General features: G+C 63.2%; 1 protein-coding gene across 3 annotated transcripts; it reads left to right on the forward strand.

Moving 5' to 3' along the window:
- Positions 1-1,429: 1,429 nt before the first annotated feature.
- On the forward strand, positions 1,430-14,101 carry VSTM2L (V-set and transmembrane domain containing 2 like). Of its 3 annotated transcripts, none has more exons than XM_063172332.1 (4): positions 1,430-1,593; positions 9,113-9,285; positions 10,353-10,403; positions 12,802-14,101. In XM_063172332.1, exons 1-4 carry the CDS (start codon positions 1,485-1,487, stop codon positions 13,111-13,113), a joined length of 645 nt encoding a protein of 214 aa, XP_063028402.1. In that variant the 5' UTR covers positions 1,430-1,484; the 3' UTR covers positions 13,114-14,101. The 3 variants fall into 3 exon arrangements, with proteins under 3 accessions (XP_063028402.1, XP_063028403.1, XP_063028404.1); XM_063172333.1 differs by having other exon boundaries at positions 9,116-9,285; XM_063172334.1 differs by lacking the exon at positions 1,430-1,593 and adding an exon at positions 7,056-7,945 and having other exon boundaries at positions 9,116-9,285.
- The last annotated feature ends 639 nt before the right edge of the window (positions 14,102-14,740 follow it).

The following is a 14,740-nucleotide window of genomic DNA, read 5'->3' on the forward strand; positions in this document are numbered from 1 at the left end:
CCAACATCTGTCATCTCATGGCAGAAAACACCTGAAATAATCTGATTTTTTTCTGTTTATCTAGAGAGCACATAATATCCTTTTGATTGCTCTGTTGCATGCAGATACTCTCGCGTGAGTGACGCCTGCTCTGTGCCTCCCCTGGTGCTGAGGCCAGGCTTTAGGACACTGAGATGGCACCACGGGGCCCCTTGGTGAATTTTAGGCTTTTCAGAAGAGGTGTAGGAATGGCACAGGTGCTGGTGCTGTGGTTGTGACCCGCTGTGAGGCACAGCTCTGGAAGTGTCGGTGGGTTTGGCCTCAGGATTTATGCACCCAAAGGGACGTGGGGATGCGAGCGGTTCCATGAAATCCTGCTCGTGTCAGGAGCGGGGTGGCTGCTCCCGCTCTCTCTCTGGTGCCGCTGTCCCCACTCCAGCCGGGCTCTGAGGGTGCGTGTGAGCTTGCAACCCACCCCAGGGCAGGTTTTTCCTTTTGGGACAAGTCTTGCACAGTCGGGGACAGCGATCAGGATACACGGGGGACGCGTGTCCTTGTTGCTCCTGTAATGTTTCGAAAACCCCTCCAAGTGCCCCCAGCTGGGCCCTGGCACTGAAGTGAGGCCGGAGCACCGGGCACCGCACCCGCCGGGCTCTGCCCCTCCGGCCCTGCCTCGGCAGACGCTGGGGCCGTGCTGAGATGAGCTGGATCGCACTGGGCTGGGCGGTACCGGGCCGTGCCGGACCGAGCCGTGCCGCGCCGGGCTGGTCGGGCGGAGCCGCGCCGGGCGCTGTCCCGGGTGCTGAAGCCTCTCGGGCCGGGACCGGCGGCGCCCGGGGCCTCTCCCCGCGGGGACCGGGGCCGCCGGGGATGCCCGGGAGAAACCGTTCCCCGCGAGGGACCCGTGCGTGCGCGGGGCTCTGGCCGTGCGGGCAGCCCCGGCAGTGCGGGCGGGAAGTCCTGGCGGGACGGGGGGCGTCGGGGGTGCCGAGGGGTCCCGAGCGGGGGCGGAGGGGTCCCGGCGGGGCGGTGCGAGGAATCCCGGCGGTGCAGGGCAGCACTGGGGGGTGTCGGTGGGGCGGTATCGGGGTTCCCGGCGGTGCGGGGCAGCACGGGGGGTGTCCCGGCGGGTCCGGGGGTTCCTGGGGTGCGAGGCAGCAGGGGACGGTCCCGGTGGGGCGGTATCGGGGTCCCGGCGGTGCGGGGCAGCACGGGGGGTTCCCGGCGGGTCCGGGGGTCCCGGGTGGGCGCGGCGGGTCCGGCCCCGCCCCGCGCACTTTGGGGATGAATCGTGGGAAAAAAACTTGGGGGGTGCGCGCGGGCCGGGATCCCTCCGCCGGGCGGGGGAGGCTCCGGGCGAGCCGCGGCACCGCCTCGGCGCGCGGCGCCCTCCGCGCGAGGGAAGAGCTCCGCAGCGCGGCGGCGCCGGGACCGCGGCGCAGCCCCGGGGACAGGGCTCGGCCCGGCGGCGCCGCCGCCCCCGGGACGGACGCGCCCGCGGCAAGATGGGCGCCCTGGCCCTGGCCCTGGGGATTTTCCACTACCTGGGGCTCTACCTGCAGCTCGGCGCCGCCTCCCGGCACCCCCCGTGGGACGCCCCGGCGGCGGGCAGCGGTGAGGCGGCGGCGGCGGCCGGGGCTCGGGAAGGGGGCGGCTGAGCGGCGGGAGCTGCCTGGGCTCGGTGCCCCGCGGGGCTGGCGGCGGGTCGGGGCGGCTCCTGCCGGAGCAGCGGGACGGGTGCGGGGGATCGGGATCCCGGTCGGGCTCCGCCGCCGAGGGCAGCTCCGTGCCGCGGTCCGTCGCGCCGGCGGCTCGAGGAGCGGGGCGCAGCCGGGGCGAGCTGGGGTTGGGCTCCGCCGCTCCCGTCTCCGGAGCCCGGGGAGCGGCCTCTGCCTTCGCCGCTGGGCTGCCGGATCGGGGGCTCTGCACGGTGCGTCCCGGTGCCTGCAGCCACCCGCGCCCCGTGTCCGTGAACCTTCCGGTGCGCCTCCCGGTGCCCGCCGCCGTCCGCACCCCGTCTCCGTGTGTCTCACGGTGTCGCCGCCACCACCCGCAACCCGCGTCCGTGAAGATCTCCGTGCGCCTCCCGGTGCCGCCGCCCGCCCCGCCGTGCGGTGCCCCACGCCCCGGCAGAGGGACTCCCCGCCGCCTCCCGCTCCTCCGGTGCGCCGTGGCTCGGCGGGTCCGTGCTGCCGAGCCCGCTGGGATCCACCGGCTTGGGAAGGGGAACCTCTTCCTGCATCCTGCACCCTCCGGCGAGGAGCCTGGCGCAGGGGCAGCTCCCTCGTGGCTATGAGAAGGTGACAGGGGACCGAGCCCCCTCCGAGGAGGCTGCTGAGACCCTCCTCGCTCTCTGTGCAGTGACACGGGCGCGTTCAATCTCAGCCACGGGGACACGCTGGGTGCCCGAGTCCCAGCTCTTCCCCCGCCCGGCTCCGGGGCCTCCCGTGTGCGGAGGGACCGAATCCCTGCCCCCAGGAGCCTCGGGGCACACGGCGCCTCGGGCCATGCCAGGGGGGCAGGTGTGAGGGGTCCCGCAGTTGGTGCTGTCCCGCACCTGCCTGCCCAGGGAAGGGTGATCAGCCTCTGCATTGGGGGCTCACAGCAGGAGAGTTTCCAGACCTGCCAGGCTGGCGTGCCAGATGGAAAGGTGGGTGAAGAGCCTCCATTAGCCACCGCTGCTCCCCACAGAAATTCAGCAATAGGCAAATAAATAGTGAAATGGTCGCTGCGAGGGAGCAGGGAGCCAAGGAGATGAAATATTCTGGGAGGGCGAGTGCACTTTGGAGCCACATTACAGCTTGCTACTCGAGCAGTTCTGCAGCAACTCACTTAATCACAACAGAAACCTTTATTAACGATACTGAAAAGCAGTGAATAAGTGGGTCATGTATAATAAGCCATTTGTGTTCAGTAGGTGAATACCAATTTGATAAAAGCTGTGTGTGCTGAAAACCTGTATAAATCGCTGTTTAGCAGATCGGAGACTGATCATTTCATTACTGGCTGGTGCAGCTTTTCCTCCACGCCACGAGAGTCCAGCAGGTTGGAGATGTGGAGCAGGAGATGTGGGCAGTGGGATGGGTTCAGCTCTGGCTGCCGGGCACGGGCAGGTCCTGCCGGGCTCTGCTCACAGCAGGCAGCGCCCGGAGCTTGCCGCCATCTCTGCCCGGGGCTGGAGGCCTGGAGGAGCCTCCACGGCTCTGCCACGGCCCCGGAGGGTGCTCGATCTTCCTTTTAACTTGTCCATGCCGGATGCAGCGAGGGAATTGCCCAGGAGCAGCCATGAGCATCCCTGGAGCGCGGGCGGCTCCCCCATCCTGCCACCCCACAGTGGGCAGCGGGGTTCTGCTCGCAGGGCAGCCACGGCTCTGGGGAGGGAAAAGTCACAATCAAAGAAAGTCCTTTACCTGCCACCACAGCAAAGGCTCTGCCTTTGACCAGGATGGAGCCAGGATGGGCTCCAACTGCCCCGGGAGAGCATCTGAGCCGCAGGATTCTTCCCACCATCCCTTCCCTACCCACAGTGCTGCCTCTCCTCCTTCTCTCTTCTCCTCTCCTCAGGCTGGCGCCTTCAATTATTCATGCCCCCCATTGCAGCCTGTGCACGCTGGGTTGCTGCCATCGGCTTTCTGTGCTGGCTGGGAAGCTCCAGCCGCTTTCCCAGCCTGCTGGCTCTGGAGCGGGGCAGGGGAGCCGTGCTGTGAGGAGCAGCAGCCCCGCTCCTTCCCGGCATGGTGTGCAGGCGACACCGCCTCGCCTCAGCAGAGCCGCGGCTGGAGGCTGGAGGGAGCGGTGCCCCGGCTCCCCAGGGCGCTGCCCTGCTCACCCCAGTGATTCCCGCACACCCCAGTGATTATTCTATCAATTACTTTCATAAACACTTTGCATTCCGCCGGATTTTTGCACACTTCCTGGTGGGAATTCTCCACGCGATGTGTTTTTCCTGCTGCTGTTCGTGCAGTCATTCAACGCAATTACATCTGACACCTCTCCTCATCAAACGTCTGGGCTTTCTCTTCCCTTGAAGCGGCTGACAGACGACGGGCCAGACACTGGGAATTATTACGTTAGGACAGTGACAGCTAATTTTAATCATAACGTTCCCTGCGAGCGAGGCAGGAATGAACCGAGAGCCGGCACGGCTGCACAAGGTCTGGGGGCTGTGGGCAGCACGGCAGGGCTGGAGTGAGCACCTGGAGCGGGCCAGGGAGCTGGAGGCTCTGCACTGCTGCCTCTTTCATCAGGGGCTGCTCCAGGGCCAGATGGATGCCCAGGAGGGCACCTGCAGGGCCCTCTCCCCTTCACAGCTCCTCTGGGATTTTGGTTCATGGTGTGAGTGGGATTTGTGCACCTCGGGACAGGCAGCCCTTCCTGGGCCTGTCCTCGACAGCTCAGGCTCTCTCTGAGCTCTGCTGTTCCATGGCTGTTTCCCCTCCTGCAGGGCCCTTTCCTGCCTGGCTGTGCCCTCCCTACGGCTCTGGGTGCCCGGCTGAGCACCGGGGATGTTGGCTGGGCTTGGTTGTGACGGGTGCAATCGTGACTTGTGCCGTGTGCTCCGTGTGAAGCTGGGCTGGGATGAGCTCAGCAGTGATGGGGTGGGCAGAGCTGGGCAGGAGGGTGCTGTGTCCATGAGCACCGGGCACTGCCAGCTCTGGGGATGGCACCAGCCCCTGTGTGTGCTCTGGGCAGCTCTCAGCAGCTGCTGGTGCTGGTGGCTCGTGTTTGGGTGCTGGGTGTGAGACCAGGGGGGCTGATCATGTCTGCCCCCTCCCATTCCTATTGATTCCAGCTGAGAATCCTCCCCTGGGCTGCTGGGAGCCATCCCCTGGCTGAGAGCAGCACCAGAGTGAGGGGTGGCTGCAGGCTGGCTGCACACACTGCCGGAGCCCCACGGGGAACTGCCAAAAAAAGGCCGTTTTAGGGCTTTGCTACTTAAATATCAAATAGCAGCTCTTCCTTGGGCCCCTTGGGAGGGAATTTTCTGAGAACTGTGAGTCCCCAGGAACCAGATGGGAGCAGCAAGTCTCCTTGCATGGACAAAGCTCTGTGTATCTGGGGCCAGACTGGAGACACTCCCCACTGACCTCACTCTTGCTGAGGGGGATAAACATTAGGGGAGTGGGAAGCACTGGGGGCAGGAGCTGGGGCAGCCCAGCACTGTTGGAAATACCTGCACTTTTCAAGGTTAATTCCAGCTCTCTGGTCAGGTGAGCGTTGCCCGAATCACAACCACTGAGTTAGGTGCATTTTTGTTTTGTTTTGTTTTTAATTCACATGCTGCAAATTTGAGCTCCTTCTGCTGCTCATATGACAGCAAAGAGGGGCAGAGCAATGGCACTGCCATCCCCAGCATGGGGTGGGAGCCTCCCTGCCCCAGCCGCGGCCGCGATGCTCCAGCCCGAGCGTCCCGAGGGAAGGGAGGCGGCTGGAGGAGAGCAGCGCTCGCTGCCAAAGCCTCTGCCCGCTCACGCCGGGGCCGGGGCCGCCTGCCCTGTGCCGGCGGTGGCGCGGCCGTCACGCCGCGTTTGTGCCGCGATGAGCTCGCAGCGCCCCGGGGTCAGCAGCCCCGGCAGGAGGAGAGGATCCACAGCTGCTCCTGGCCGCGGGAAGGGAGGGCAGGGCAGCGAGGCTGCAGCCCGGCCTGTGCAGCGGCCTCGGCAGCCCTGTCCCCGTGCCCCAGCCGGTGTCCCCGCGGCGGGGACAGTGTGGGTCACCAGGCGCTGGGACAGCGCCCAGCCCTCTTCTGCATCCATCCGGAGGGTGCCTCCCGATCCCCCGGGATGGCTCTTGCTCAGGCAGGCTGTGCCAAGGGCTGGGGGTCCTGTGGCCGCCAGGAGGGTCCGTCTGTCTCTGGGTGTCCCCGTCGGTGTGCCGGGATGTGTCTCGGGGGCCTTTGTGGCGCTCCTTGTGCCGGGGCTGGCGCTGTCCAGCAGCCGCAGGAGCCGCGGGAAGGGGAGGGCGCTGGAGGGGTCATGGATGTCTGTCATGGAGAGGGGACGGTGCCGGGCGGGCTGTGGGTGCCTGGGGACAGTGCCATGGTGGTGCATTCTGCTGGGGACAGTGCCATGGTGGTGGATCCTGTTGGACACATTTGCTTTTCCTGCAGTGGTGCAGCACAAACCCAGCAGGTCAGAGCCGGCCCCACAGCAGGACACAGAGCAGGGGCTGGATGGACACTCCAGCGGGCAGGAGCAGGAACAGAATGACATTTCAGCTCCCCCAGCCCCTGTTCTGCCCAGCGTGGGACGGAGCCGGCCCCAGCTCCAGCCCCACTTGGCACTTTTCACCCCACCAGCCCGGCTGCAGCTCAGTGAGCTGGGGCAGAGAAAAAAGCTTCTGACTGCCGGCTTAGGGGAAAAATCCCTCCCGGAGCAGGAACCCGCGCTGACCGGGTGATTACAGGCGTTTGAAGTGTCCAATGCATATTTCATTGTCCTTTGTACATCTTTACACAACAATTAGCCTGAGTTGGTGCCGTGATGCTGCTCTGGTGTTGTCCTTGGTGCCTTGTGGGGGCTGTGGAAGCTGGCACGGCTGAGAAATGGCAGGCAGAGTCCTGCAGGGGCTTTCTGTGCTGTGTGGGGCCTACAGACGAGGCAGGGGGATAGAGCAGGGGTCTGAGGTAATTTCCAGGTCCTCAGGGCAATGATCTTGCCCCAGCACAGCCCCATCCCTGCTGCTGGAGCCCCCTCCCCGTGCAGAGCGTGACCAAGGTGAGGGATGGTGCCCACAGAGGTCTGCCTCTGGTTTATGAGAGCACCAAGCTGTCCCAGCAGGCATTTTCAATTCTGTTTATCTGTGTTTCCCCATTGAGTTCATTTTATTTCCCCTGATTTTTATTTCCTGGAAGATTTATTGATCCTGGTGTTCTCAGTTTATGACAGGTAGCAGCCCATAAAGCACAGGGAGCAGTGGCCCCCTCCCTCCCTCCCTCCCTCCTGCTGTGGGGATGTGGCTCCAGTGTCAGTGGGGGGACAATGATGGGGCTGGGGTGGGCAGGGACTGGGACACTGTGGGGACAGGGCAGTGGCCAGAGCTGGTGACTTGTCCCTGCTCTCAGGAGCAGTGTCCAGGCAACCTGGCCGGCCCAGTGCAGGGTCCATGCCCAGTCTGGGGGCTGCCTGGGGGGACTCTGATCCCACTGGTGTCCCTGTGAGGGGCAGGGCTGGGGGACAGTGAGTCACCTCTGTCCAGGTGGGGCCAGCATCCACGGCATCCATCAGGGAGGGCACACTGTGCTGCTGGAGGGCACAGCTGAAAGATGTGTCCCCAGCAAAGGTGATGACCCTGGGTATCCATCTGCAGGATCTATGCTCCTCTGGATGTGCTTGGAGGTGGCTGAGCTCTGGGGTTAATTAGAACATACGCTTCCCAATTAAAGTCACAAAGAAAGAAGGTACTCGATTCAATCCAGCCCTTCCTCAGCTTATCTGCCAAATTCCCGTCTGTGGGAGCAGATTTTAATTGTGTTCACAGCAATCTGGACCTGGCTGGAGCCCTCACCCCTGCACTGCTGGGGCTGTGGTGGCTGGGGCTGGTGCAGGCTCTGCTGGGACCCGCTGGCTTTGGCCATTGCTCTTGCCTGCAGGAATTCTGTGGGGCAAGAGCTGATCCTGGCTGCAGCCAGGGAACGGGTGGGTGAGTGCTGGGAAATGACACAACAGCCTCAGCACCACTTGGAGCACAGAGGAACATTTTCACCCCCCTGCTCCTCCTATAGCCTTCAGTCACCAGAGCTGTTCCCTTGGGGTTCCCTCCACTCCCCAGCACAGAATCCACGTTCTGTTGTGCCAGGTTCTGGATGAGCAGGATGTGGGAACAGCACCGGAACCCCACCAGGACACCCTGCCTTGGCAAACCCCAGCGCTGGGTATTTTCCTCTGTTCCCTGCTGAGATGGATTAAAGGAAAGCGATAAGTGGATGGGATTTCCATGCGTCCAGAGGGACAGGGAGATATTAGAGGTATTAACTTTTTGTCTGGGCTGGTAATAATTGGTTTTCAGAGGGATCAGGGCTGCAGAGAGTGTTGCTCCCGACAGGCTGTGTGTCCCAGAGGGTTCCCCTGGCTCCGGTGGGACCTGCACTGTGGCTGTGAGCCGAGGTGGTGAGTGAGGACAGGAGACTCAGAGCAGCCTGGGCAGTGCCCGGGGTGTGCAGGGGGCTGGCAGGGCTGTCCCCTTGCTGTGTCACTTAGGTGTCACTGCACCGGTGGTGGCAGCAGCGCCTGCCGTGCCCTGCGCGCCGGGGCCGCCTGTACCAGGGAACAACCGAGTCTCTCCAGAGGAGATGAAAAGAATTCTAATTACATCTCTGAACAATATTTGTTTTGAGCGAGGAAAGCAAACCATATGGCGTGTGGGAGCCTGTTTGGGGCCGCATTAAGTGAGGATTTGTTTTGCAGTTATGTCCTGATCTGAGTGAGATGCGATCATGCTCTGTTTATTTCCTTCGCCTCAGAGGTGTGGCAGGTCCTGCACTCCTTCTGGGGCAGGGCTCTGAGGGATGCAGGGGGGCACAGGCTCCTGCTCCTTCCCTTTCCCCCCACTGCTCTTTGCAAAGTGCCTGGGGTGGGGGGCAGGCACCTCTGCTGGGGGTGGTGAGGGGACATGGGTGGGAAAGAAGCTGGGGATGGCTGGGACCTGCCTGCTCTGCTTAGGGGCTGGCTCTGTTTGGCCAGGGAAGGATCCTGGTGACTCTGCCCATGTGTCTGGAGGCATTGTCCTTCCCCAGGACAGTGCTCTGTCCCCCAGGGAAGGATCCAGGAAAGGATCCAGGTGCTCCTGGTGGCTCTGCCCGTGTGTCTGGAGGCATTGTCCCTCCCCAGGACAGTGCTCTGTCCCCCAGGGAAGGATCCAGGGAAGTATCCAGGTGCTCCTGGTGGCTTTGCCTGTGTGTCTGGAGGCATTGTCCCTCCCCAGGACAGTGCTGTGTCCCCCAGGGAAGGATCCAGGCACTCCTGGTGGCTCTGCCCGTTTTGCTGGAGGCATTGTCCCTCCCCAGGACAGTGCTGTGTCCCCCAGGGAAGGATCCAGGAGCTCCTGGTGGTTCTGCCCGTTTTGCTGGAGGCATTGTCCCTCCCCAGGACAGTGCTGTGTCCCCCAGGCCCCACAGCCCCGGCTCTGTCTCCAGCAGCTCTCTTCACCGAGACCCCGCACGACATGACGGCGCAGGCCGGGGAGGATGTGGAGATGGCGTGCTCCTTCCGCGGCAGCGGCTCCCCCTCCTACTCCCTGGAGATCCAGTGGTGGTACGTCCGCAACCACAAGGACTGGACGGACAAACAGACGTGGGCTTCCAGTCAGGTAATGCCCCTCGTCCTCCTCCTGCACGGTAGCATGGAAAGGCAGAGCCCCTCAGGCAGAGCCCTTGCCTGCATTTCCCGTGGGGAAGGGCTTTGTTTGCAGCCCCTGTTGGGTTTTGGTGGGACCCCAACCCACAGCAGCACCCCCGGTGCTGAGCAGACCTGCAGGGCAGCGTTTCACCCTCTGCTCTGACAGAGAGCAGCCTTGTGGTGCAATTAATGGCTGCATGGGCTGCTCAATGTCCAGCTGCACTGAGGATGCTCCAGGGACAGCGGGGCTGGGCTGTCCTGCCCGTCCTTCCCAGCCAAGGGAGTGCCTGGCCCATTGCCAGGACCCGTCCCAGGCTGAGGCTTCGTTTCTGTGCTTGTGTTTGTGCCTTTGCCTATCTCATCACCAGCCCATCCCTCCTGGCCCTGCACCCTCCATCCCTCCCTTGTCCCCTGTTTCCCCGTGTACTGGTCCAGCAAACAGCCTCTCTTTATTTCCCTCTCTGTTCACACAGAGATAAGGGCCAAAGAATGGGAAACAGCTTTGGGGATTTTAATGAGCCTTTATTGTAGTGTCTTTGGCAGGGCTGCTGCTGGTGCTGCCATGAATTGAGAAGGCTCAGGGCGGTGCTGCCAGGATGGGGGGAGCTGCCAGGGGTCGAGGGTGGGCAGGGTCAGGGGTGCTGGGGGCACTGGGAATGCACAGCCAGGGGCTGCAGGGGCTGGCAGTGATGGGGACAGAGCTCCACAGCAGTGATGCCACAGTGATCAGGGCTCCATCCCCACTCCTGGATCGTGGGGAGCACCTGGAGCTGAGGTGCAGTGGGAGCTGTGGGTGAGCACCCCGTGCTCTGTGGCTGCTGTGCTGCTGCTGGTCCCTCCCATCCCGGGTACCCAGTGTGGCTTCATCTGCCCTGGGTGCCTGGGTTTGCTGGGACTGGGCAGTCTCTCCTCTCTTCCCCCTTCTCCCTCTTCCTTCCTCTTTGGGGCAGCCATCCTGGGAGTGGGAAGGGGTCTGGTGGGCTGAGCTGACCATTTCTCTTCCCTCTTTGGTCCCCCCCTCCCCTGCTTTTTCCACAGCTGCAATCATCACCACCAGAGGAGCCCGGGAAAGAGGCGACAAAAATCAGCGTGAGTTTGGGGGATGGTTCTTGCTGAGGGCTCAGCAGGACATCCTGCTGGTTCCAGTGGGAAATCCAGGGTGGGAGACCTGGGGGTGACCTGGGTGAGGGGTGGCTGCCCTGCTCTCCCTGGCACCAAAAGGCACAGCCTGCACCCTGAGCCTCGTCCAGCATCTGAGTGACACATTAATGCCAGGGATAAAATAATCCAATTGACTCAGAGGATTAGCATCCCAAAGCCATTTAGGCTCGTGTGAGCAGAATGAGAAGCCACTAACCAGTTAAATAAAACACTCCTGGCCTTCTGCTGCCAGGTGAGTGCCCCCCTGGCTGTCCCTGTGTTTGGGGGTGCCACAGACACAGAGCAGTGCTGGAAACCTTCCCACTGTCACCCGGTAGCCTCTCCTGGCACTCCCATTTTCCTTCACTGAGTGAGCAAGGGGGGATAGGGTTGGTCAGGCACCCGTGGCTCCTCAGATGGGTGCCCCCCACACCCAGGATCAGTCTCTCATCCCTGGGGAACCCTTCCCAAGGCAGAGCATCACCTTGCAGCACCCATCTGCAGGATCAGTGCATGGTTCTCTTGGTGGTAACAAACGCCCTCCAGGGGTCGTGTCCCCTCTGATTAATTAACCCACAATCCATATCCAAAATTAAGCAGGTTCCTGCAGGATCTGTTCCTTACCAGGGTGCTGTGGCTCCCTGCCCCACAAGCATCAAAGTCCCAGGACTGCTGCTGGAGCTCTGCCACACCCTGTCTGCTGAGCCTGGGGGGCTGCTGCTCCCTGCATCCCACCCTGGCCCTGCTCCAGGGTGCACGGAGCCACCCTGGGGCCAGCATTCCCTCTCAGCTCAACCCGTGCATGTTTCAGCATAATTAGGCAGTTAATTGCACGCTGGGATGGAATTGATGGGTGTGCGAGTGTAACCAGGATTTATTTTGAATCATTCGAGGTCTCTGCTGCCTCCTCCAGATCCAGCCAGCAGGGAGAGGCTGGAGCTTCAAACCTCTTTTGTTTGTTGTTATTTCGAATGTCCTTGATCATTAAGTGTTTATGGAATGGAGGAGGTAAATGAGCATGGGTGGTTCTGCTGGAATGCGAGGAGCAGCCACAACAGCAGGGGCTGGGAACAAACAGCAGGGCCAAACAGGGAGGGGGGATGCAAATCCAAGGAGGAGCCACCGTGCCAGGCACCCTTGGCTGTGTGTTATCCACCAACACACCTGGTGCTGGAGATGCTCTGCAGGGATGAAGAGCAGTGAAACTTGATGGGTTTGGGTTTATTTTTTCTGCCTTTGAATCCAATAGCACTGCACAGGGCTGAGCTGGGGCTGGGCACAGCAAATCTGCCCATCCTGGCCGTGCCAGGGGCTCTGCCCCATTCCCATGGGCAGTGAGGGCCATCCCTGCCCTGCTGGTGCTGGCAGAGCCACAGCAGTTATGTGCCAGCATAAAATCTCCCCTCCTGAGGCTCAGTGACCTGCTGGGCAGCGGCTCCATGGCCACTGGTGGCACCAGCAAATTGGGGTTTTATTTTATTAGTTCTAAATTTCCCAGCCATTAATTTCAGTGACTCCTGGCTCTCCCAACGAGGTTTTTTTTTTTTGAAGCTCCTTTCCCATGACAGTCTCATCATCTGGGCACACTTGCACCAGGGCCTGGCACCTCCTGGCCCTGCACATGGCCACCGGGCAGCCCTGAGATGCTGTTGGGGTGGCTCTGGCTGTGACCTGTGGCAGCAGCTCCCTCTCAGCAGCCCATGGTGTGCAGGGCAGCTGAGTGCAGCAGCCTGTGTGCGCTCATGGGTGTTGGTATGTGCACATGTGGCCAGGTGTCTTCATGTTCCAGCACTGTGGAGGGGACACTGAGGGGTCCTGGTCCCCACGCTGCCTCCTGTGCTGTTTGGGGTGGGTTTTGCCCCTCTCCAGCCCCGTTTCCAAACACCATAAAATCCTCAGCTAACAAATGCAGCGGCGAGTAGAAAAACGGCCTTTGCCATCCAGTGTGATTATAGGGAACAGAGCCAGGGGCCTCGGGGTGGGTTATAAATCTGATTTATTGACCCAGCCCAGAGCAGCCGCGGCTCTGGCTAGTGAGTAAGTCTTAAATTTCATTGGGTGATAAATACTGAGAGCGAATCAATTTGGTAGAAAAGCTAATTAGCCGGCGTGGTTCCGCATCGATCTCCGAGCCCTGCGTGGCCGGGTGCGAGCCGGGGCTTCCATCATCCCGCGGGCCCAGGCGGGGCTGGTCCCCACACCAACCTCACCAGCCTCTACCATGGCCTGGCCAGCTGGGGCATGGCGTGCTGTGGTGGCACACGGTCGGAGGTGGCACCGACCCCGATGTCTGGTGTGGCAATGGTGAGTCCTGGGGGTCCCTGACCGCCCGTCTGCCCCAAGGCAGGTGGTGAAGGTGGTCGGCAGCAACATCTCCCACAAGCTGCGGCTGTCGCGGGTGAAGCTGGAGGACGAGGGGACCTACGAGTGCCGGGTGATCGACTCCAGCGACGGCAAGGCACGGCACCACAAGGTGAAGGCGTACCTGCGGGTGGAGGCGGCGGGGGGCCCGGGGCACCCCCAGGACACCGAGCTGCGGGAGGCGCCGCTGGCAGAGCTCGCAGCGCCGGGCTCAGCGCACGCACACCACCACCAGCACCAGCACAAAGCCGGGAGGGAGCTCAAGAAGCGCTCGGCAGACGCCTCCTGCGTGCTGTAGGTGGGCGCTGCGGGGGGACGCCGGAGCCCCCCTGCGCCCCGGACTCAGCGGGGCCATCGAGGGTCCCGCAGCCCCTGCCAGAGACTGGCCCCAGCCCCCGGCTTGTCCAGCCCCCCTCGCCCCCTCCCTGTCCCCGGGGCCCGGCGGTGCCAGGGCTCGGCGCGGCGCGGGGCCGGACCCGCCGGTGCCACGGCTGCATCCCGGGGCCGTGCCCGGGGCCAGGGCGTGTGCCCACGCGTGGTGTCCCCATCCCCGGCCTCGTGCGGGCGGTGCCGCGGGCTGTGCTGTGCCCCAGCTCTGCGCCCCACGGGACCCTCCCTGCCCTCCCCCGTGCTTCGCAGACCCAGCCGCCTGTTCCTGTAGGTTGCCCCGTTTAGTTGCTCGGTTCCAGCCCCACAGTGCGTGTCTAAGTTCCAGCCTCCATCCTACAGCCCGTGTGTATCCCCCCGCCCTGCCCTGCCCTGCCCTGCCTGCCCCGCAGCCCCCAGCACGTCAAGGCCTGAGCTCAGCAGAGGAAGGACGGCGCGGCACATTGCTGGCACCTCGGGCATCGCTCAGCCAGGCAGCTGCCCGTGCTCCGTGTGTGCCCGGGAAGGCAGACACCTCCTGTGCCATGGGCGCTGGCCCCTCGCACCCATCACTCCTCTCCCCTCGCATCTCACCCAGGATGGGGCGCTCACCCTCCAGCCCCGTCCAGCCCATCCCGCCGCCCGTGCTGCCGTGGCTCCCGGCCCCCTCCCGGTGCAGCATCCCTCCCCTCCAGGCCACAGCAGCACGCTGCCCCGGCAGGGTCTGGCCCAGGGGCTCTTGTGCCGCAGTGCCAACAGCAGAGCCCGTCCCTGCTGTGCCCAGGGTGACCGCGGCCGCTGGGGCCGGAGCTGCGGGGAGAGAGAGGGGGGCCCGAGCCTCCCCCCGGGTGCTGCTCCCCTGCTGCCCCCCAGCCTGCCGCCATCAGACCTGCTGCAGCTAATAAAGCTCTTTAAAGGAAGCCTCTGCTGTCTGTGCTCTCTGTCTGTGGCACGGGAAGGGGACGGGGCTTTGGCACGGCCTCGGGTAAAGAGGGGCAGAGCTGGGGCAGCTGGGGATGGGGATGAGGATGAGGATGGGCATCCACATCATCCCCTGCAGCTGAGGGCTCAGAGCTTTAAAAAGCTGCAGCTGGGAGCTGCTGCCCTGAGAGGTGCAGGGTACAGCGAGGTGCCAGGTGAGCTGGGGATGCTCCATGCTGTGGCCATGGAGTGCTGGGTGCTGTAGGGTGGCTGGGTGAGCTGCCAGGTGAAATCCTGGCCACACAGCCCGGATTTCCAGCCTGGTGGGAGGTGGGGTCCCCAAAGCAGGCTGCTGGCTCTGCCTCTGCAGTGGGAGAGCAGCTCCCAGCACTGACAATGCCCAGCCTGGCCCAGCTGCCTGGAGTGCTGCAGCTCCTCTGAAGCTTGGTAATTCCTGGCCCTCCATCATGCTCACCCCTCGCTGTGCTGATGAGAAGGAGAAAGAGCTGGTGGCTCTTTCTGCCAGCAGCAGAGGTGTCAGCCTGTGCTGGGGGCAGGAGCAGGCAGGGGTGGCTGGTGTCTCTGGTCACCTCTGCCACCTGGACAACTGTGGTCCTGGGGAGCAAAGGGCACAGGAG

This window comes from Melospiza melodia, chromosome 19 (assembly GCF_035770615.1).
Source record: "Melospiza melodia melodia isolate bMelMel2 chromosome 19, bMelMel2.pri, whole genome shotgun sequence".
NCBI lineage: Eukaryota > Metazoa > Chordata > Aves > Passeriformes > Passerellidae > Melospiza > Melospiza melodia.

Bases quoted from the DNA above. Each gene is read 5' to 3' on its own strand.
- VSTM2L (XM_063172332.1), top strand. From the start codon at position 1,485: ATGGGCGCCCTGGCCCTGGCCCTGGGGATTTTCCACTACCTGGGGCTC. The intron at 1,594-9,112 runs GTGAGGCGGCGG...CTCTGTCTCCAG, and splicing joins CGCCCCGGCGGCGGGCAGCG to CAGCTCTCTTCACCGAGACC. The intron at 9,286-10,352 runs GTAATGCCCCTC...CTTTTTCCACAG, and splicing joins AGACGTGGGCTTCCAGTCAG to CTGCAATCATCACCACCAGA.